The sequence below is a fragment of the Salvelinus alpinus genome, chromosome 3, assembly GCF_045679555.1.
Source record: "Salvelinus alpinus chromosome 3, SLU_Salpinus.1, whole genome shotgun sequence".
NCBI lineage: Eukaryota > Metazoa > Chordata > Actinopteri > Salmoniformes > Salmonidae > Salvelinus > Salvelinus alpinus.
The window spans coordinates 44,593,802-44,617,923 of record NC_092088.1 but is presented as its reverse complement, the minus strand read 5'-3'; the positions used below and the strand labels follow the sequence as shown (position 1 = coordinate 44,617,923).

Below are 24,122 nucleotides of genomic sequence, written 5' to 3'. Positions count from 1 at the left end.
CAGGTGTGCAATTTGAACCTGGAGGGCCAGCCCTTCTACTCCAAGAAGGACAAGCCCCTGTGCAAGAAGCACGCTCACGCCATCAACGTGTAGATGCTCCATCTGCAGTTTTATGGGGTGGTGGGCAGGTGTTTACGTAGCTATGCCCAAGCCTTGGCAAAGAGCCCTGTAGAGGGCATTGATGCCAGTCAAAATGATGAAAAACACAAGCTGAAGATGATAGCAACAAGATTGACTGTTCAGCAAACCGAACAATCAGGCGTGACAAAATTTAAGTATTTCCATTGGTACTGAAATTCAAGACAAAACTGCCTAAAATGCTGCAGCCCCCCCCCCCCCCCCAAACATGTGTTACGTGTGTATTTATTAATAACACTTACAAATGAATTATATTGTATATCAGAGAATTCTGATGTAAACTCTTTGCTACTCCACTCAGGTCCCGGAGGGCCTCAATCCAGTGAGGCTGGAGCAAAAACATTAGCAGCCTACAGACACAGGCAGACTGAGTGGAGTAGCAGGGCAATCAGTAAATAAGATGCCTTATTTCACAGGAACACTCGTGTGCTTTGTTTTGAATGTCAAAACCCAAATAGCTTGCAGTGAATGTAATAAGACCGTTTTAGTATCACATACAGTAGATTTAACATGATGATGCCTCACGCTGACCAACAGAGCACAGAACGTGAACCGATACAGTATACTGTAGCATGACACATGCAGGGCTACGAATACTGTTTGATTTCACAGAGGTATTATTAAAGTGACAGTTTAGTAAGTGATATTCATTGCATCTTTGGCAAAGTGTTATTTATTTACATAGAATTAAACGGAAGTATAACATCCATGGATGTTTATATTGCTGACAAAACAGTTATATTTGGACTTTTGCTGTCTGATTTAGTTTTGTATGCATGCAGTTGCATCATACAGAAGTTCATAGTATTATATGAAGAACCTGTCACTCACTCTGTCATCCTGGATTTATTTATTTATTATATACAAAGATGGTGCTCTGTTACATTATGATACAGTAATACTATACCAACTTTGGGGATCCGGGTAGAAGATGAGGCAAAACTTTTGATGTATTTGAACACTTTATGGGGTAGGAAAGTTAGGTTTTTGGAACGTGTCTCATAAACGGGATTTGCTCCTGACTGGAAATCAAGGAACCACTCTGTGTCTTTTATAGTATGTAATGGGAATTTTGGGGGAGGTGCACGGATGGTGGACCAGAGCCAGAAAGATATGTCACAATGGGCCGCTGGACTATTGTGTCTCCGCGGCTTTGGTCTCTGAATTGCGCTTAAGGGAGGCAAGCTCTGGCCTGGGGTCTTACAGATACATTTTACACAACAGATGTCTATGCATGGTGATATGCCACATACAACCGTAATGAAGCGCTTAACTTAAACAGGAATGTATAGGAAATATCTGTCGAGGTAACAAAAAAAACAGCCAAACACAATCATTTCTCTCTCACTAGCACACGCACCTTAAAGGTCAGTTGAGACCGTGTGCTTGTGTACAGACTTTATACTTTCAGAGTTTATTTTATACATCTTTGTGTCTTTTCTGTGTTTGTGTAAGTGCGTGTGCATGCATGAGTTTGTACATGATTGTCAGTGCATGTCTACTGGGGCAACATCAGTATTAGTTATGTATCTGTGCCACTAGAGTAGCAAAGCATACTGTGATTTTACATAACACTGAGAACACTACACTGAGTACTTTTGATATGCATACTGTATGTGTGTAGATCAACTGGTAAGAAAAGCACAGTCTGTGCCAGTTCAGAATAAACCTTACATGGTACCATTGGAGGGAAATGAAGACGGGCTTGAATTGTTGCGAAATAGTTGTTTACTTGAAGTTCAGCGTATTGAAACTAGTTGTATAGTTTCCAACCACTAGAGTGCAACAGAGTGCTGACACCATTCTGCTACTTGGCATGCCTCAGACACCATTCACTACATAGTACACTCACTGTATGTTCCCTCTGTCCCCACTCCAGCAAACACTACAAAGCCATTTGTCACCCCTGTGGACTTTGTATCCAACAGTTCAATGTCAAGCTTTTTTCCAGGCCCCATGTATCAATGTCATTACACTAACTCCATAATCAGAAAGTGTGGACAGCATAGGGAAAACAATTGTTAGGGTTATATAGATGGTTACTTTTTTTTTTAAAGACTATTGCGTCAACATGATGATAGAAATGCTGTGCATCCCATAGAGGCTATTTTTAGACAATCAAATATAGTGTATTTTGTGTTACCTGGTATCTGAAGGACCATGTCAGCAGCCCAAAATGTCAATATCGCTGGTTCCAATGCTCACACGTTTCCTCTGTAGTCAACATTGGCTATAATAACACTATGAAAGAATAGTTAAGGACATATTTAAGGAGGACACAGTTTTATAGAATTTCACAGTCCATTCCCAAATGACTATAACTTCTCTCTGCCGTCAGGCATTCATTCCATTTAGGTAAGAGGTCTCTGGTGCATCTCTGTCCTCTGTAACGAGAGACTTAAGTAGCCTTCATCGTTCTCTTCACTCTTGACACTTCCCTCCCTCCTGGCTAGTTCTCACTAAACAGTCTATATGGCACACAGGTTACTTTGCTATGACACTGTATTAAGACAATCCTTTTTAAATTTCAGGCTGCTGAGTGGTCTTTTAGATGTTGGTTCACACATTATTTCTGTTTGTACTGCTGTTTAGTAATCACTGCAAGATTTATATCCAGGCTGCAAGATTTATATCCAATGTGCAAAAGGGTATTTTTTAGTATTTTTGTTTTAGAATAGATATATACTTGGCATGAGATAACAACCACACACTTAAATCGGATCATTGATTTACTTATATGTTTTTGAAGCAGTAACTGAAATATGGCTTTGATCTTTGAGTAGTTGTAGGCCGTCAATGTTTTTTTCTTTGGCATGGACTGTGTTGGAGGAATAGAGTTGTTGTCATTGTTCTGTTGTACATTATGAATAACACATGAATTAGTGGTTCATCTCTTGCTGCATTTGTACTTAGAACCCTATCGTCTCTATAGACAAGGTCTTTTTATGTGGAACGTTGATGTGTTTGGATTGTAACCCCATATTTCAAACGACTCACCCTGCCTGGCCTACCATAACACTAACTATACTTAGAAATTGGAACATGTTTTATGCATTGCTTTATTTAGTGAAATGCATCTGACTGCTATCAGAACAGAGTTACATGGAGAAAGGATATACCTTGACGACTGAAGAATTTAACAGGAGTCTATCGGTGTGTGTGTGTATCTATCTTGGGAAGGAAATGTGCTTGATTTCGTCTCTCTTGAGAACTTTCTGGATTGGACAATGTTTGAAGGGCCTTAATTTATGCATGCTGTAGCCTATTAAATACCATGACCTTAATTTATATTGTTCAGCAAAGACTACAAATCACCATTATGTTTTTGTTTTACAACCACAAGTATGCCTGTATTACCAGAGTCAATGTTGAGAGGCTGCTGGTATCTCTAGATCTCTAGGGGGTCGTTCCACAAAATGGGTGCCTCTTGCGTCCATTTGATATTTAAGTAGAACTTGTGCAACAATATTACATTTTAAAAGCCTGTTATATTAAATGAAGTGCCCTTTTAATACAGACCATATGGAGAATCGAATAAATATAATTTTTTTATGTGAATAAAGGCTACCTAAAGTGCCAAAATTCAGCATGTTGACGCCCCTCCATCCACCCTGTGTCACTTCTAGGAAGATTTCAACCCACTTGCTCAAAACATTTCTCCAAGTGTCACCATCGTTGTAAAGCCCTAGTTATTTTAGTTGCTTTGACAAAGTAATTTGAAGATGATTTATTTAATGTGATTATTGATTTATTTACGCCTGTCCCTCATTTTGGTGATCCCTGTTATGTGAACTGAACTTTTGTTTTAATATGGTGAAACTATTTCTTTTAAAATATATTTTTTAAAGAAACATTGAACATGAATTGTCAAATCATAGTTTAAAAGCAGGTGATATGGTTTGACTATTTTTGGCCATTTTCTGGTGTTTTGTGGTGGGAAACTGAGCGGGTCGAACATAACACGTCAACCCTGTTACCCATAGATAGACAGGCTAGAAATGTTTTAGCTATTTCATTTTTTTTTCTTCGTGAAACTGATATTCACTTGCCACTCCCTGATGCACAGAAGCATCCATTCCCCCTGTCACAAGGGGATTTATGGTTGATTTAAGAAGAAATTGTCAACACTGTTACTTTATTTTGATTTCATTTATTTGGCACTTTAATAGGCCCTTTCTATAGTCATTTTTGTTATTTAAAAAAAACTCTTGAGATGAGAACATGTTTTTTATGAATTTGAACATGTGCTCTTGACAATGTTAAACTTTGGTGAAATTACACTTCTCAAAAGGCACTGAATTGGTGGAATGACCCTAGGATGGTTTGAATCTTTGAAATTTGTCAATAAACATTTTATTTCACAACGTTGTCTTTCACCTTAATTTATTATTCCACTTCCTTCTCACCTTTATTCTTCATATCCTATCCTCCTCTTCATCTATCTCCTCCACCTTTTTATTCTCAATATCATCTCTCCTTTATCCATGTTTTTCAATCCCTCTTATGTCCACACTTTGTCCACCTCTTTCTCAATTTTCACCATCTATCTGCTTCTCCAGATTCTCTATATACCTCTCAAGCTCCTCATCTCCTCTCCTCGCTTCTTCCCCGACTTTTTACTCTCCACGCTCTTCTATTTGTGAGTAGACTAATGTATGCATGTGTAAAACAAATACGAATATACTGTAGTAGATTAGGGCAATGAAAAATAATAGGTATGTCAATTTACACCAGGGGGCGTCACTGAGGTAATTGGGACATACTAGAATTCTCCATAGAAATACGCCTGCCGCAACTCCGTCCCCCTCAAATGGTTGTGCAGTCGCTGCAGTGATTGGAAAATTTTGGTCTGTCTACGTGTGCTTCATCAAATGACATAGGCAGAGGCAAAAACAGAGCGAGTAGAGCAGGGCCGACGTTAAACTGCATGTTTGGGAAATGTACACCACATTTTTGCAACTTCAAGACGAAATATAAAGATACAGAGGAGTGCTCGCCCGGAACCAAAAGGATTGCCACATCTGCTGAAGAAAAAGGTGAGGTGGAATGAAATCTAACCAGGCTAGATCATACTCCTGTTAATTCTGCCCTTGCTTTGGCTGTTGTCTTGGAAAAGTTTGTTTTTGCGTCTGAAAAATAAACGAAAAAACAAAAATTAGCTACTGGCTTCATTTTGGAAGTGTATTACGTTTATATTTATTAACTAGTTAGGTAAACATTTTAGCTTCGGTTTAAATACAGCCACTTGTTTCCGAGAGTTTGTTTTGAAAGCGAAAACTACCTCGCTAGATTGTTAGCGCTAGCTAATTTTAGCGTAGCCACTTGCTAGTTAGCGAGCTAGCTAAGTATCGAGATACATTTGTTTGGCTAGCTTACTCGTTTGCAAGTACTTCTACTAGCAAACCTGACACTGAACTTTGATATTGACCGAATTGGTTAGTATATAGTTAGCCAGAGTATTATTTGCTAGTTGCTAAGTTTAAATTGTTTTATAAATTAATTCACTCATTACGCAATGAAAGTTGTTCGCTAGTGGGTTGCTAGTTAGCTAGCACAGAGCGGTATCATGTAACTAACGTTATATTATCGCTTCCAGAGACATTGCAACAATGTAACACATTTTACTGAGGGATTGACTGCGATGAGGTTTGGAATAATTTGTATCAAATTAGATGACAGAAGAACATTTTTCCACTTTCACTCTGAAAAGTCAGTTCTAAAACACATCTTTGAATTGTACTACTTGAAAGTTTAGTAGGCTAGCCTAGTGTTAACTTCATTTATTATACATAGTTAACTAGCTAACGTTAGTTGTTCATGGATTAAAACTGTACATTGGCTCATGGTAGGCCTCGTTGTAATTGAAGTGTGTTTTGTAACAAGTGTTTATCAGAGGACCGAGGAGGACAACGTACCTCAAGTACTGATAACAAGGATTAAGTTGATTAAACAAATCACCCAAATAAGCATTCATCCTGCTCTTTAATTAGACTTCACGTCAGCTCTCACGTTTCTGCCAATAACCACACACACACAGTTTGAATAAAGGGGTTTCTGGGGGGCTACCATGAAGGTCAATGGATTTTTATACCCTGTTGAGTATCATTGCACATCATAAATTGGTCAATCATCGTCATGTGATATAGTCCACACTGATGGTGTTAAAGTATTGGAGGCAGTGAGACACTTTAAAATCTGTCCATACACACACAAACACCCATACACACACTATGTGTGTAGCTAGAGGTCTGTTTTTTCACAGGGAAAATACCCGGTGTGTTGGTCGCATACGAATGGGACATTTTTGGCCATGCTTTTCTCGTTTGTGAAAAAAGCTGGTTTTAATTTGGGCCTGGAGTGGGAGGGCGATGCGTTGTGCTCCCCACCTTCCAATGCTGGAGGCAACTCTGGAGTGAATGGGCTCTGGAAAATAGGGAGGTCAAAACCAGATGGAAGCCCTGACTGTGAAACTGTCCATTTTAAGCGGCATGGGGTAGAAGTGGATTTCTAAAGGTGGAGGGAAAAAAATATTGCATCTAAAGTCTAATATTATACATATGCCAGACATCTTTACATTCTGTGGGTTACCTGGGATACTCCATAAAACAGGCCAATATTGGGGGAGTGAGACTAGGCCAGGAAGAATGGCTAACAAACTAAGCGTGATGATTTCTCCAGCTATTAAAACCATAATCAAGCACATGACAATAAATTGTCCCTATTTAGTCATAGCTGAATGTCTTCATAGTTCATATAGACCTATGCCTAGTCTCTCTAGCAATGATTGTGTACACAGTATCTTGATCAGTGGGCTAACACAGTGATTATAGCAGGAGTCTAGCCCTGCTCTGGAGCTGAGTGTGATTAATTAGCCAGAGCTCTGTAACTGCCTGAAGTCTGGAGAGAACATAATGGAGGGTTAGACAGAAATGGGGATGGGGTTCAGTAAATTGTGCATAATTCAGATATGATTTATGCACATGCGATGCGCAGATCAGAGGTCTGCTCATTGTCAAGAGGATGTAGCTAGCTGGAATTATCTTCTCCTTTTATAATGGAATGATTATCACTCATGATGGGCCATTTGTTTTGTCTCCCATGCCCCTGCTTGACAGCTGCCACTGCAGTTGAACCTTTAAGTAGGCATAGCCTAAATGTTGGAAAACAGATGTTTTTCAATGTACTTTCATTAAATGGGCTAACCTACATGGTTTCCGTAAAGTCCATGCTTAGTGTGTTGTAGGTGGTGTGGGTAGTATTGATACTTATTTCCTAGAATTGAAGTTGTTTCAGTACTGAAGTATGTAACGTAAACCAGAACTTGCCTCAAGTGCTCTGAGTGCGGTGAAAGAGAGAAGCAAAACATTCTCAAGCACTTTTAAATTTACAATGCTTGTTTTTCTAACATCCCTTTATGTTTAAGAGCGTCTTTCCCCTGCCTTGCTTCTGTTGTCTTGCATCCGTCTTTCTCCTCTGAAAGCATTTCCAATCTCATAGGCAGTGAGGGATCAGATTGCTCAGGGAGTCTCCAAGGCTCTCTGGCGAGGTGGTGGAGATAGAGGGAGGGGATAGCACACGGATCAAGTTTCACATCCCAATGGGTTCCTCTGTCTGCTGTGCCTCCCTGAGTCAACCCCCACTCCTAAACCCCCTCAAGCCTGGAGACAGGGTGGCTGAGCTGTCGAAGAAAACCTACTAGCCCTTTCCCAACAATGCAGAGTTAAAAAGTAGGAACATTAAAAAAATGTAACAGTGGCACGAGGTAATTGAGGTAATATGTACATGCAGGTAGGGGTGAAAGTGACTAGGCAATCAGGATAGATCAGTGGTCACCAACCTTTTGAGTCAAGATAACTGAGTCAAAATGCAAGCTGAGATCTACCGCTCAGATCCACCTCAGACTCCAACTTAGAAGAGCAGATAAAGACTATAACTCTAACCTATCACCGTTAGACTGTACACAGAGAACTGTTTCAGACAGCTGTGGAGGTTTAGGGGTCCTCTGCTACCACAGGCTGTATAAACCTGCACAAATTCCCGCTGGCTTTTGGAAATGCTGCTTAATGCTGGGCATTTCATACTCTTGACATTTTATCCATTTTCATTCTGTACACTTACTTGCAACATAAAGATAGTATAACAATGAACATGTTGCCTGTAAAGGAATAGCCTATTTGTTTTTCCAGTATACAGTGTGCGGGTGACCATTTTATTGAATCTTCAAATGTTTATATCTTCAATGCGCTTGTTGAAGAGGGATTTTCTTTGAACACCTAGATGTGCAAATGTTTTTCATTCATTTTCATTCAAACAGCCTTTCGTTGACCTGCCTATTTCAGACTAAAACCACCTGCTTGCTGTATGTTTGACACGACACCCCTGTTCTACACGGTTGCTGGATGACTGTCCTTGATGATGTTTACCATGCAGGCTGCAGTTGTCCTTTTTAATGGTATTGATCTTTCTTTTAAATACACAGAGCCATCTGAGTGAATATTTTAGAAGAGCTAATGTGAATAGGGGAAGGGACAGATTGTTCTGATGGTAATTTAAAGGTTTTTGTCTTTTAATGGAGAAAGTGGAAAAGGTCAGTTTGTTCACTTAGTTTTATTTTGGGAAATCCCTTCCTGTTTGTGAACCAAGAAAATGTGATTATTTGGGGCCTTGTGATTTTATAAAAACATGCGTTGTGTGATGGAGGCCGATCAGCTTCTGAAATAATATGTGGAAGGCAGCTAAAAGGATGGCATTCCTGGAGAATTCAAATACTGGAGGATTCAGTAAACTGAGGATGGGTTAAGAAGCAGATTTTTAGTGTCTTGTTTTGTCTTTTATAAAAACAGTTGATATACCTCAGTAATATGCCTAAAGCCTGTGATATGATGCAATGTTGCAGGGCTCTATGCTGACCTTTCTTTACAAGGACTACATGTGCGCCAAAATTGAAAAATGTAGGAGCACAATGAAAAATATGAGATAATAAAATTAGAATCCTACATTTTGATAGGATCACTAGTACTCCTAAATCGAAATTCCAGGTCGCACAGCAAACTGTAGAGCCCTGTGTCAAGATTTGAACGTTGTTTGCACATTACTGGCTGGTTAAATACAGCATTCTCACGTAGGTGTTCTTTTTGTCCAGGTGAGAAAGGGCAGTGTTGAGTGCAGTAGAGATTGCGTCATCTGTGGAGCTGTTGGGGGCGGTATGCGAATTGGAATGGGTCCAGGGTGTCTGGGATGATGGTGCTGTGAGCCATCACCAGCCTTTCAAAGCATTTCATGGCTAAGGTGCTATGTGGCGATAGTCATTTAGACAGGTTACCTTGGTGTTCTTGGGCACATGGACTATGCCCAATGTCAGTGAAGACACTTGCCAGCTGGTCAGCGCATGCTCTGAGTACGCATCCTGCGGCCTTGTGAGTAAGACCTTTTAAACAGGTTGACATTCACATCGGCTACGGTGAGCGTGATCACACAGTCGTCCTGGAACAGCTGGTTCCCTCATGCATAGTTCAGTGTTACATGCCTCGAAGCGAGCATAGAAGGCATTTGGCTCGTCTGGTAGGCTTGCATCACTGGGCAGCTCTCTGCTGGGTTTCCCTTTTGTAATCATTGTTAGTTTGCAAGCCCTGCCACATCCGACGAGGTCTGAGCCGGTGTAGTAGGATTCGATCTTAGTCCTGTATTGAAGCTTTGCCTGTTTGGTGATTTGTCAAAGGGCGTAGGGGAATTTCATAAAAACGTCTGATTTGTGGGAGGAGAAAAAAAGCGGCAGCTCTAGAATTTGTTGCGTGCGGATGTTTCATGTAATCCATGGCTTCTGGTTGGAATATGTACATATGGTCACTCTGGGGACAACGTCATCAATGCACATATTAGTAAAGCTGGTGACTGATATAAACTCTTCAATGCCATGGGATGAGTCCAGGAACATATTCCAGTATGTGCTAGCGAAACAGTCCTGTAGCTTAGCATCCGCTTCATCACACCACTTCCATATTGAGCGTGTGCGTCACTGGTACTTTCTGTTCGGGGTTTTTGCTTGTAAGCAGAAATCAGGAGGATATAGTTATGGTCAGTTCTTATTTTTATTTAACCTTTATTTAACTAGGCAAGTCAGTAAAGAACAAATTCTTATTTACAATGACGGCCTACCGGGGAACAGTGGGTTAACTGCCTTGTTCAGGGGCAGAACGACAGATTTTTACCGTGTCAGCTCGGGGATTCGATTCAGCAACCTTTCGGTTACTGGCCCAAAGCTCTAACCACTAGGCTACCTGCCGCCCCAAAATTGTTGACAAGTAGTACTGATTATTGTTTCTTTGCTGTACTACCTCTTTAAGAGGTTAAATGCACACACGTCTTTTAATTGCTATGTCAGGAACCACTGCAGTACAAATCTAGTAGGCCCTAGTTTATGGGATTTAGGCTGGCAAGTGTTTAAAATGGATTAACACATGAAAACATTGCTGAATAAGTTCACTATAGGCCTGCATTTTCATAGCTTCATTTTCAAATTTCAGCCGTCTGTCATTGTTTCTCAGTTTGACCTGTGAGTGTATACTCTGTCCACTGTGTGCCATCCCCAAATATTTTCAATGCTCTTCATCAAGGTCTGTTTGGCCTAATGTTAATACAACTTGATCACTGATTTAAGACCAGCTGGTAGCCTAGTCCAAATGTCAACTGGTATGCTCACAACTGTGAGAATAATTGAATGTCAATAAGATAAGTGCAGGGGTATTCTTTTTGCATAAATTCTGTTTTCTTCCCCTGAGCAATAATGGATGGTACATGCAGTGGGAAGACTCATCAACCCACAAGACCCATCTCCACTCCAACCAGAATGTCTGTCTTAAAATACGACACATGAAATTGGATAAAAACAGAGAAAGGAGCAGGGCCTAAAATAAAATAAAATTTACCAGCCAAATTTTTTACCAGCGCATATATATTTTTCCACAAAAATTACACCAACCAAACACAAGCAAAAAAACGATGAGCATGCTTTCTAATGTTTCTAAAACAATAAATGTATTACTAGTAAGAATTAATGTGGTATATTGTTTTGATTTCATTTTTTGTGACCTGAGTCTTTTAACCAAAATATCAAAGTTTAGACACATGTTCACCTGCCTCTAAGGTTACCCTGTAATGTGACTCCAGTGACCTTTTTGCCTTTGAGATTGAGTCTGACTAGTAAGTAGTCTGTCTTCTCTTCACTAGCAGTTAAAACTGAAATATTGAAATATAACTTAGATTGTGAACAAAACAATGTAAATAGCCAAGAAACACAAGGACAAACACCAAGACTTTATTTCAAGTAAATTAGACCATCTGTTATGCCTGTGAGCAGTGCTTCTAAAAATACATATTTCACTCAGCTCTTCAGGGTTCCCAAACTAGTGGCCTGCGGTCCCCAAGTTTTCTTAGCAAAAAAGAGGGGAAACTCACTTCATCCACTATCAATGTGTAGCACCCACCTCAGTGATGCACGGCAACCATTTTTGTGCCAGAACTCTCACCACACACAAACTATCAGTTGGAGAGGTGAGGAGTGATATATTCCAATTAGGAATGAGGGGGATACTTAGGTGGCCATGATGGAATGTGGCCAGGTTGGGAATTTAGCCATGACACTGGGTTGAACACCCCTACTCTTACAATATAAGCGCCATAGGATTTTGAATGACCACAGACAGCCGGGACACCATTTTTAACGTCCCAGCCGAAAGACGGCACCCTACGCAGGACAATGTTCCCAAGTGTAATCAAGGTTTGACATTAGTCAAATATTATATCCCTTTAGGCTTGCGGTCTAAAAATATAAGAAAAAGAAGTGAATGTATGCTTGTTGAAAACACTGAGCTAGATGTAGGTTAGGACTTTGGTTAAAGTAGCTAGTTAACAGAAGGCTGATTATTCCTCTAAGGAAGCAGTTGGACTTGATTTAAGGTGAGTTGCTGAGAGAGGAGGGGGGAAAAGCTGGCGTAGGCCCATACACATCCCCACACAGAGAGGACCCTGTGAACGGACCGGAGCCACTCTCCCTCCCCCTGTATGGTCTTTAATTTCAATTAGCTATGGCTGATCGTTCACTTTGATGGCATTAGTCGCTCCTCTGAGCTTCGACACATTTGCCTCTGCTCTCGTGCCACTCTGTTGGTTTTGCTAAAGCTGACGGAATTAACTTCAGCGATGGAATCTCCAAATGCTTCACTTCGACTTCCTTTTTCCAGCCTCTGTCACACACACGCACACAAACTCACACACCAGCCCAATAATGTTTATTTTCGTTTTTTGTTTGTTGACTTTAGTTTTTTCTGTGCCGCGCGATTCCTCGCACTTTTGGGCAGCAGTGTTCCCCTTCCTGGCTGACAGTTCTTTTCCGTTGTGTAACCACCGTCTTTGTCCTTCCTTACATAACTATCCTGTCAGACAGTGAAGTTTAACACCTGACACCTAGTGCTGTGAGGAATTTGCATATGACGTGACAAGGCGCTTGAAGCTTTTCCCACTTCACAACAGATGTGAGGCTAACTCTCCAACTTAATGATAGCACTTAAACTTGAGGAGTAGAACTACAAGATGTCTAGCTAGTACTTTCGTTCTCTATTTTAATGCTTCCTGCATTTCTCTCTGCATTGTTGCTTTTACTCAAAATAACTTTCCCTGGAGCCATGCCCCTGCACTGTGACAGACCTCCCAACCTCAGAATATATTCCTGCATTCTCTCAGGACTTTATAAATAGCCAAAGCGGTTAGTTGCCAATTATCGGCTGCACCCTTAAGTGACCCTGGCATGTTGAGGAGACATTTGAGTCTAGAGGCAGAGACAGTGTTGTAAACAGAAGAGCACAGCTGATCTCCCTCTGCTGCCTTTCACTCTCCTGAATGTGCTCACTGTGTCCATGGATTTTTTTTTCTTCAATTTGTATTCCATTTGCTCATACTAACCACTCTAGCACTTTCAAATGGCAGGTTTCTTGTAATTTGGCCTAAAAGTAGTTAGTGCATGGAATGCCTACTGCAGTTATTTCCTTTTACGAGGGTGTTTTAGACTTTGCTCTGGTGTCCTCAAATGCCTTTAAGCTAACAGAATAGAGTTTCTTGTTCGCAGGAATTTAAGATTTCTATTTGATATAGTGCATTTATTTCCCCTAGAAGAGTTTGCCGCGTGCTGTCTGTTTTGAATGTATACTCACTTTGATATCCCTGGCTAAATAAAGGCCCTTTGAGTCTCAAGGAACTCTCCCTGGTGGAAGAATAGCCCCTGTGTTGGTGCTGAGAGCTGTTCTTGGCTGCTGGGCCATATCCAGACCATGCTGCTCCACTTATCTCCCAGCCACAGCAGGGAGCTTCTCTGGCCTGCAGTGGCCCACTCACTGGAGGCTTTATGGGGACACCCTTGTCCTCCCCCCACCCCCTGGAATAACACCTCCCCGGTCTAAAATCAGATGTTTGTGTGTGTCCCAATGTGCTGTTGGGATGTCTTTGCTGGATGAGGATTCCCTGGTATCATACCAGCTATTGACCGACACTTTTCCCCTCAGTATGTTTTCAGGTTCATGTAGGCCAGGCCTAAATCTGTGTTTGAAAGGCTAATCTTAAATATGTTTTATGTAATCCCTTTCCCCCCCAAAAAATGTCTGCCAAGCAAAAACCTGATAAATGTATTCATAAGAATGCTGTAAGTACAGAAATTGTGAGTGACAACTGGAGTTTGTGACAGCAATTGTGAGCTTATTACAGTATTATAGACACTGTCCTGGGATTTCCTCTGATCTTCTATGGAGAAGGACCTCTTTTACTCTTGTGTGGCTTGTTAGCGTCTTAGAGCGAAACCGGTTACGTGTTCGTAAGCGTCTCTGCTTTTCATAGATGGTGTCATAATAGTTTAACTCCAACCGTTCAGACTTTAGATGTTTTTTTTGTGTGAGAAGGACGGTCTTCGCGAACCGCCCTTGTCTCACAAACGCCACTCTAACTCCCATTAATCATAGACTAATGGAACAGATGGACAAATCCACTGCAACAACCCTGTAGCTCAAACGCACACTGTTTTAAAAGGGGTTATAAGTCCAAAACGTGCCAGCGTTACTGTGGGTCTCGAGGTTATTGACTTGAATAATCACACAAGTGAGTCAATGTATGAGTCACCCACATTTTATTTTTCAGACACTATAGTCCTCTACCTTTGTGCTGTAGGCCTATCTCTTATATTCCTGTTGGAATTTGCCTCGGTCTCTCTGGCAGCGTCCTTCTGGCGGTGATGCTGAAGTGGCGGTAATTCCACGCGCGCACCGATCCGGCACTGCTAATGACTTCTAAAGTTGTGAGAACTAAGTTATGGGCTGCAGTGATGTGTAATGTCTTTCCCTCAGTGGAGGTCGTAGTGTACTGCGGCTGGGTCCCTGGGCTCCTGGCCCGGTGACAGGATGTCTGCAGCGCTGTGCAATGATACCTCTGCACTGCTCGGGTTGCCCAGCAACCCCCCCAGCCTCCTTAACCCATAGGGTTTTTGCGCACAATCTCAGGGCAGAAACAAAAAATAAATGTTGGTTTTTATTTTCAAATAGGCATCCCAAGCCTCGTGATATGCAATCAATAGCCTTTCCGACCTGACATGTTTTGTGGCTCCCATCTGCCATAGACATTGGCACACTTTGAAGTGCAGTAAGTCCTATTTTCTTGGTGTGTGACTAATTTGAGTTTCATACCCTCTCCTGCTCAGGTCTCTATGGTGCCATGCTGGATTTCTATCTCCAGCGTCTATGTTCTTTATCTCTATGGATCTGTATGACCCCCAGCACCAACACTGGTCTCTACAAGCATCCTCAACATGCCCCTGCACCATGGATCCCTCAGTGAGGTAAGACTGCTCTCTATGGCTGTTACAGTGAATCAGAGGGATGACTCTTGCTCTGGATTATGCTTGTGATGATGCATGTTCAGCCCCATATACAGTGTGTAATTTGTGCAAGATGTGTTGTGGTCACATGCTTGGTTGGTCAATGCATCTCTATTTGGATTCCATCTCAGCCTTTTTATCTTACCTAACAACGAAATGTTAATTTCTCTCTGGGGGGCACCGGTGATTACCCCAAAACCTGATTATACCCCTCTAAGGAGATTAACCCCTGACCTCTCCCAGCAGAGCTGGCCAATCGGGTGGTTTCCTGGATCATAATTGCAGGCACAGATTCTGTTATTGGAGCTGTCTGCTGATGTGATTAATAACTGGAGGAGTAAGAGAAGGAAAGGACCTGATTGCACATGTTCCTCGAGGTTTAGGCTAGACATCTGTACGTTTGCCGTAGGTGGAGTGACACCCGCCATAAGAGAAATCTAGAATGGAATTTTTTGAGTATTTCTTATGTATTTATTTTTTGGGGTCTTAAAAAAATAAGTATTGTTGACATTAAGACGCCTGGTCTTAGTTCAATTAAAAAATGTATAAAAGATTAGATAATAAACTGATTGGTTGCACATATGTTCTCTATTTTGTTTTTGTTTGAGAGAGCGAAAAGACTGTCTGAGCTTACGCACTCCACCGGCAGACTTTCAGAGTCAGGGAGTCTACTCGAGCAAATTACTACCATATGTTCACAGAGAATGTTGAACCCAATGTATTTCACCTCCTCGTTTTTAAACAACACTAAGGCGAGCTGGTGAGTTTCCCAATTTGTGCCTCTAGTTTTGTGTCCGACATTTGCCCCTGAATCGTCACTCGTGGACTCTAAAGCAGGTGTGCCCAACTGTTGGACATAAGACTGTAAAAACACCAGCAATCACCGGCTCCAAGTGATTTTAATTTTGGAAATCTGTTTTATGTTTTAGCCAAATATTATATCTGTTTGAGCTTCTTGCGGTCAATCTGCAGTCTACAAAACAATGATTTTGTAGCTGAATCTAGTTGATGATCCCTGCTCTAAAGCATGGTGTGATCTAAAGGAAGCGGCGGGATCTTCTCCTTGTTGATAGGTGAGGAAACCGAGGTAATGTTTGAGTGGGACAACGCCAGTCGGGGGGGGGGGGGGTGTTCCTTCATGAGACAGATATTTCACCAGCTGTATAAATGTGAAGCATCCGCTTGGTGTTTCCACTCGCTACCAAATATGGTAGTGAGAGGTAGCCCAGTGGCCGGCAGTGGGAGAAGATGGAACATAATGGATTTTGGCCGACACTCTGCACATTTTCTCATCGATGAAACATTTGATCTCATTACAGTTTTCTGTTCCCAAAACTACAATCTGTTACGAACAGAGTGGACAAATTTCTTATAGACTTTACCCGTTGCTAAAGTAAAATGTCTTTGTTTAGGAGTGCGAACGCATATTGAGGTATCGTGCACTTAACAGAGTTGGCGTTCGCTAACAGAAATATGCAAATGAATGATAGAACATGCCAATAGGATCTCTCTAGCTCGTGCTCATCTCTGCCCACCACCTTGCTTGTTCTGTCCGCTATGACAATTTTTCCCCCTTTTTGAAATGACTGGCTGTGGTCTGTCTTGGTTTGGTTATAAAAATCTTTGGTCCTATTTCGAGAAGCTCCCGAAAATATGTGAATTCCAGAAGTAACTGTGTGACTTCTGGCTTGTTGACAGAAGAAGTTAGCAGTTATCCCGATAGATTAGACCATGTTAATTTCTTAGTGATGTGGACACCAAGGAACTTGAAGCGCTCGGCTCGCTCCACTACAGCCCCGTCGATGTGGATGGGGGCGTGCTCAACCCTCCGTTCCTGTAGTCCACAATCAGCTCCTTTGTCTTGCTGACATTGAGGGAGAGGTTGTCTCTGACGACCTACCTGACGGCTGCCTCATCGTCGGTGGTCAGTCCTATCAACATCGTGTCGTCAGCAAACTTGATGATGGGGTTTGAGTCATGCGTGGCCACGCAGTTGTGGGTGAACATGGAGTAGAGGAGGCGACTAAGCACACACCCATGAGGGGCTCCCGTGTTTACAGATGTGTTGTTGCCAACCCTCACTGCCTGGGGGCGGCCTGTCAGGAAGTCCAGGATCCAGTTGCAGCTGGAGGTGTTCAGTCCCAGGGACCTGAGCTTGGAGGTTATTATGGTGTTGACTGCTGAGCTGTAGTCAATGAACATCATTCTGACATAGGTGTTCCTTTTGTCCCGGTGGGTGAGAGCAGTGTGGAGTGCAATAGAGATTGCGTCATCTGTGGATCTGTTGAGGTGGTATGCTAGTTAGGGTGATATGGCCAAAATATATCACAGTATTTAAATTTAAAAAATGGACGTTATGACTTTTATGTTTTTGAATAATACAAGTTCTAAATGTAGTAGTGTGTGACCCTAGGTTGACGACAACATACATTCTACGGGATTTCAATGGGTGTTTCTCCATTCTGATTTGTTTTATACTGTTCAATTCAACTTCAACCAAAAATACTTTTCAGCATTTTCATCAATTTCTGCATTTCCTGCACCCATTTGAGTTCATTTCCACACTGTCAAATAGGGCTGCACAGTATGGGCAAACATTCCAGGCCTTATTTTTAACCAAATGTTGTGAATTTACTTGCAATTTAGAGCAAAACACTTGGGTGAACTGTTGGAATCATGGAACGAGAGTGATTATTCTAATTCTATCGTTGGAATATAATTGTGGGAGTTTTGAATACAGGGTTTGACATGACAATGAATAAAAATGCCAGGGAAGAGTTATTGATGGGGTAGGGAACAAAGTGTTGATAAGTGTTTCATAGAGGACCCTATAAACTTTGGCTACATGTTTTCTCTTCGCTACTTCACGTAGCTAACATATTCATGCTTTGCATATTCCTCTTTTGATGTAGAAGATACTGTTGCTCAAACAACATGCTGATTTAGGTCTACACCATCACTGGTATTATCAGGCTGTATAGCTAATCACGTTTGCTCTGACTCAGCTAGTTAGCTAATAAATGTAATAACTAGCGATTAGCATTTTCGGCTAACAAGTATTTAGGCCCATCTTGCTAAGAAAAGACAAAGTAGCTGTTTGCAGATGTAAGAAACAAACTAATAGTGTAATTATAGAACACTAGTGGGTTTATATTAAGAAGCAAAGTGAAAACAGCATCGTTGTCATCAACATTGTTGCATGGGTTGCATTGACCATGGAGGAACAACAAATGCGCTCCTTGAGTGATGGGGCATGGTTAGGTCTGTGAGTAAAGCGGGATGGAGAGAGATGACTCAAGTAGCAAAGTAAACTATAAAAATGGAAGTTACACACAGCGTATCACATTTAACAAACCAAACATTCTAATACCATTATAGAATGTAAAGTAAAAACCCAAACCGGTCCGTGCATCAATACCGGTATATTGTAAAACACGGTTTACCACACAGCCCTATGGTATGTGAATTGGTGTGGGTCCAGGTTGTCTGGGATGATGGTGTTGTGAGCCATGACCAGCCTTTCAAAGCATTTCATGGCTATAGATGTGAGTGCTCTGGGCGATAGCCATTTAGGCAGGTTACCTTTGCGTTCTTGGGCACGGGGACTATGGTGGTCTACTTGAAACAAGTTGGTATTACAGACCGGGTCAGGGATAGGTTGAAAATGTCAGTGAAGACCCTTGCCAGCTGGTCAGCGCATGCTCTGAGTACATGTCCTGGTATTCCATTTCTGGTTGGGGTATGTACGTACAGTCACTGTGGGGATGATATCGTCAATGCACTTACTGTGCTTTCAGAAGGTTTTCACACACCTTGACATTTTTGTTATTACAGCCTGAATTTTGTGGCACTGGCCTACACACAATACCCCATAATGTGAAAGTGGAATTATGTTTTTAGAAACGTTTACAAATTCGTAACAAATGAAAAGCTGAGATGTTTTGAGTCAATAAGTATTCAACCCCTTTTTATGGCAATGCTAAATAGGTAAAAATGTGTTTAACTCTGTGTGCAATAATAGTGTTTAAGCAACTTAATAATAGTGAGTCCATGCAATTTATGTGACTCCTGAGCTTTAGGCTTGCCATAAAGGGGTTGAATACCTAATGACTCAAGACATTAAAACTTTTCATTTTTAATTAAAAAATATATATATACACAGTACCAGTCAAAAGTTTGGACACCTACTCATTCAAAGGTTTTTCTTTATTTTTACATGGAATCATGTAGTAACCAAAAAAGTGTTAAACAAATCAAAATATATTTGAGATTCTTCAAAGTCGCCGCCCTTTGCATTGATAACTTTGCACACTCTTGGAATTCTCTCAACCAGCTCATGAGGTAGTCACCTGGAATGCATTTCAATTAACAGGTGTGCCTTAAGTTAATTTGTGGAATTTCTTTCCTTATTGTGTTTGAGCCAATCAATTGTTTTCTGCAAGGTAGGGGTGGTATACAGAGATAGCCCTATTTGGTAAAAGACCATGTCCAAATTATGGCAAGAAGAGCTTAACTTCTTATGGCTGCAGGGGCAGTATTGAGTAGCTTGGATGAAAGGTGCAAAGAGGTGCCCAGAGTAAACGGCCTGCTCCTTTGTTTGGTTTCTATTTTGTTGTGCCCCACAAATGCACATGGAACACTATAGTCAAAGCACATTAACGTTGTCTTCAAGATTTTTTAAAAACATTCGAGACTAAGCACATTTCAACAAATAGTTGTACATGGGTTGGTAGACCCGCTAATGACCATCAGGTCGCTGATGGTACTATGTTTTCTATTTTCCCTCTAACCACTCTGACATCAATGCAAATGCAGTCAAATCACATCAAAACAGTATTGCGCTTTTAAAACTCCCCTCACTGTGATTGATCAATTTGAAAAATGTTCACCAGGTTGAAACTGAGTGGGAAAAATGGTCATTGTGGATGTTGTTTCAAAGCCCAACACAACGAAATGGACAGTGCTTTCTAAGGTGGTGATTAATTCAAAACACCCACAGAGCTTATGCATATGAATAAGCCTACTTGACTCAGGAAAGGTTGGTGGCCATTGTTCTAGAGTTTTCCCTGTTAAGACTATCAACATTTCCCTTTACTGTGGCAGTTGTGATCGAAGCAACACAATATTAGCCACCGTCAATGCAACATACCAAAACATAATGACCTATCCAAGAGATTTTGTTGTAGGCAAAATGCATCGGAGAAGGATTCTATTGCATTGACATGTACTACTCAGCCCGTACTCTACACAGACCGGTGCGGTATAAACAATCAGAGCTGCAGTAGGTCTATGCAAATAGACCATTGCCGTATATGGACCTGTGCCATTTACTTTGAACTGGACAGTGTTTACAGCATGAGCGGTCGTGAGTAGATGTGCTTGTTTTGAGATCAAAGCGAGAGCTGCATGTAGCCACGTGTGCACATTTTGTTCATATCCTTTGCTAGTTAGTGAGTTATTATCATTATTATAATTTGTAGTCAGCAATGGTGGAGTGATTGCTTCCTACAAGAGCACAAAACGTGTACATTTCTAGGCATCTTTGAAAAGCGAGTCAGGTAAAGTGCTCTTTGTTGTCTGAAAGGGGCAGTGTTGTATTTTGAGACAGCTTATACAATTCTAAGTAGCCAATAAGCAGAGGGTAGCATAATTTGTTTGATTCTCTGTAATAATGGTATGGAGTTAATAATGCATTTTATAGTGGTTTCTTGAATCAAAGAAAACAACGAGGTAGAGGTGAGGGGGATTGTTTAAGATACTCTTTGAAGAGGTAGGGTTTCTGGTGCTTTTGTAATATGGGCAGGAACTCTGCTGTCATTGCTTCAGGGGGAAGCTGGTTCCACAATTTGGGGTGCCAGGACAAAGAAGAGTGGACTGGCCTGACCGGGTGCTGCCCTTCCATAGGGGTGGGAGGGCCAAGAGACCAGAAGTGGCAAGAACGTTCTGAAATAACGAGAGTTGATGGCATGCTCAAATGTTTTTGAAAGAAAAGGGATACAGGTCTGTAGTTTGACATCAGATGAGTTGAGTGTTGGTTTCTTGAGGAGGAGAGCAACTCTAGCCAGTTTGAAGTCCGATGGGACGGAGCCAGTGGTCAGGGAGTAGTTGATGAGAAATGGGATAAAGTCTCCAGAGATTGTCTGGGGAAGGGAGGATGGGATGGGGTCGAGCGGGCAGGTTGTCGAGTGGCCAGACTTCACTTTGTCGCAAGATTTAGTCTGGAGAGGGAAGAAAGAAGTCAAGGCGTAGGGTAGTTCTGTGGGACCAGTGGACTCAATAGGCTGAGTGAATCAGGAGCGGATGTCGTCAACCTTTTCAAAGTGGCTGACAAAGTCGTCCGCAAAGAGGGAAGGGGTGGAGGATAAGGTGGAACGTAGTTTCCTAGGGTTAGAGGCAAAAACTTGAATTTATAATGACAGAAAGTGGCTTTAGGACCGGATACAGTGGAAGAGAAGGTAGAGCGGAGGGAGTGAAAGGATGATGGGTCCTCCGGAAGTTTAGTTTTAAATTTTTGCTCAGCTAACCGCAGCCCTGAAAGTGGACAGTGCGAGTCATAGGATGCGGAAAGGGAGAAGAGTAGGGTTAGAGAGGCAGAATAGGGAGACTGGAGGGAGTAGGATTTAACAGAAGGGAAAGATGATACGATAAAAGAGGAGAGGGAGCAAAGATTGTGACAGCGCATGACCATCTGGGTAGGGGCTGAGTGGCCAGGGTTGAAGGAAAGGGAGACCCAGAAAACAAAGTAGGGATCAGAGACCTGGAAGGGGGAGCTGCAGTGAGATTAGTATGCAAACAGCCTCTAGTAAAGATGAGTCAAGCTAATTGCCTGCGTTGTGAGTTGGAAGGGATTGGAAGGGTGAGCTAACAAGGCAAGGAGGGGAAAGAGCGTTGGAAATAAATTATTTGAAGGCAGACGTTGAAGTCCATGTACGAAGAGCGGTGTGCCATCGTCGGGAAATTAGCTTGCCACGCTCATTGAGGAACTCTCCAAGGGCACCTGGTAGGCAATAGATGACAACATTATTCAGCTTGAGTGAACAAGTGACAGTGACCACATGGAACTCAAATGAGGAGATGGACAGGTGAGTGAGGGAGAAAAGAAAAAAGCCTGGTGCCACCACTGCAATGACCAAATGCTCGTGGACTATGAGAGACAATTTAGATGAAGAGAGAGCAGCTGGAGGAGCAGTGTTCTGTGGTAATCCATGTCTCCGTTAGGGTCAAAAATTCAAGGGACTGAAGATCAGCATATGCTGAGATGAACTCTGCTTTCTTGACTGCAGATCAGCAGTTCCAAACGCTGACAGACTCAGAATTCCACATAGGTTGTGCAGGGTACACTAAATTAGGATTGCAGCCAAGGGGTGGGGAGCGTCTGTAACGCCTACAGGGAGAAGAGCGAACGGGTATAGAAAAAAACACGCATAGTTGCCAAAGCTGCAAAATGAGATCAGAAAAAAACTAGGTAAGATACTCAATTGAGAGAATGGTGTGGAGTCTTCCACGAAGAACTCCACAGAACAACTTGGCAGAACTGTCTTAGTTTCGGCGACGTTCTTACTTTCTCCAACGAGACTGACATGACCGCCGCTTACAGCTGCCGCTGATAAACCAGGGGTGGCTGAAGTACTAACACTAATTGCCTAGCAGAGGTTAAGAGCACACCTCCCTGTACTAATTGCTGATTGTCTAGGAGAGAAGAAATGACTCTCCCTCCAATACAGCCACTGATTTAACAAAACAAGTCACAAATTGCCCTGCCCCTTAATCCTGGACGTGTCAACAATCATCTGCAAGTTATGAGCAGTCAGCAGTTCACCTACCAAGAAGGCTACTGGGAAGACAGGTGGCTCTAATAGTAGATGACCCTAGCTAGCAAAAATACTAAACAACAAAAGATAAAGCCAAAAATTGTACTCACTCCTTGAGATATATCATGAGTCCTCTAGCTATAGATAGCTAGCTACCTTGTTGTCAAATCAAATTTTATTTGGCTGACTCATCAAAGTTCATTTCACAGATTCATCTTATCAGTCAAAAAAAATACTCTAAAATGTAAATAGTATAATTAGCAACAAACTAATTGTATGCAATTTATTGCATTGATATTGTTGTCCTGGTCTCAGACAAAGTTGTGACAAGCCTTTCAGGTCCAGATGAGGCGAGGTGCCTCCCGGTGGCAGCGTTAGCATTCAGTGCCCTGCCAAAACTCACAATTTGCACAATTCAAGATGGCTCTACCCTTACCTATAATAAGTATTGTTCAATATCAAAATCCTAAAAATAGAGAAGGTTAAATGCACATGCTTAGTGTCTCCTAATGTGTTTCCAGATTAGCCTATGTGGTGTGGTCAGTTCAAACCACTGAACTGCTAGGCCTATACCCAGTATATTCCTGATGATGATCCATTGTGCGTCATAATGAAACGCATCACTTGCCCCACATCCTCCCATCTTCAAGGTCAGTCTATTGACTGCGGGAGAGATGCTTTCCTGACATAGAGTACTAGCAGATCCTGTTGTCCTGACAAGCCTTATTTCAGATCATGCTCTGGTAGGGAGGATCTGTCTGTCTCAGGGTAGATGGTTTCTCACAGGAGGATTGCTGTGCTGGAGCGCAGCCTGGCCCCAGCTCTTATCAGCACCTTGCCTCTCCCCTTCCTTGCCAGTGGAATGTGTGAGCAGGTAATGGAAAATAAACAGGCAGAATATCTCAGCTCCTGGGAGTTGGTGGAGTAATAGTGGGCACCTTGCCGGAGCCAAGCCTTAGACAAAGTAAAAACAATATTTAAACAACAGTGGTTTTGAGTTGGCATGCTTGTGGATTTTCTAAAATGTTCTGCTTTCTTAAAGGGGGCCTCTTTTTTAACAAGGGCGTCAACACTGTTTAGATCAGAGGGTGTTCAGTAGATTTCAGGAGGTAATATCAAGATCACAGGAAACCCTAATATCAATGTGAAACCATGATGTAAAACGTCAATTACCCTGTAGAGTGGTTTAATCATAGGGTAGCTTACTCGTCCATGGTGTCATATGCCTGTGGGCCGTGGTGTGTGTGTGTTCACTGTGTGTG

General features: G+C 41.9%; 2 protein-coding genes across 16 annotated transcripts in view; both read left to right on the top strand.

Annotated features, from left to right (window-relative positions):
* Positions 1-4,502, top strand: part of LOC139570788 (LIM domain-binding protein 3-like) — a 94,133-nt gene extending 89,631 nt beyond the window's left edge. For all 14 annotated transcript variants that reach the window (XM_071392956.1, XM_071392960.1, XM_071392959.1 and 11 more), the window contains one exon: positions 4-4,502. In XM_071392956.1, the coding sequence (XP_071249057.1) occupies positions 4-93 (90 nt within the window). In that variant the 3' untranslated portion in view covers positions 94-4,502. The remainder of the gene's footprint in view (positions 1-3) is intronic.
* A 440-nt stretch (positions 4,503-4,942) lies between these two features.
* Positions 4,943-24,122, top strand: part of LOC139570786 (bone morphogenetic protein receptor type-1A-like) — a 51,314-nt gene continuing 32,134 nt past the window's right edge. For both annotated transcript variants that reach the window (XM_071392952.1, XM_071392951.1), the window contains exons 1-2: positions 4,943-5,174; positions 14,873-15,010. The gene's annotated coding sequence lies outside the window, so the exon portion shown is untranslated. The remainder of the gene's footprint in view (positions 5,175-14,872; positions 15,011-24,122) is intronic.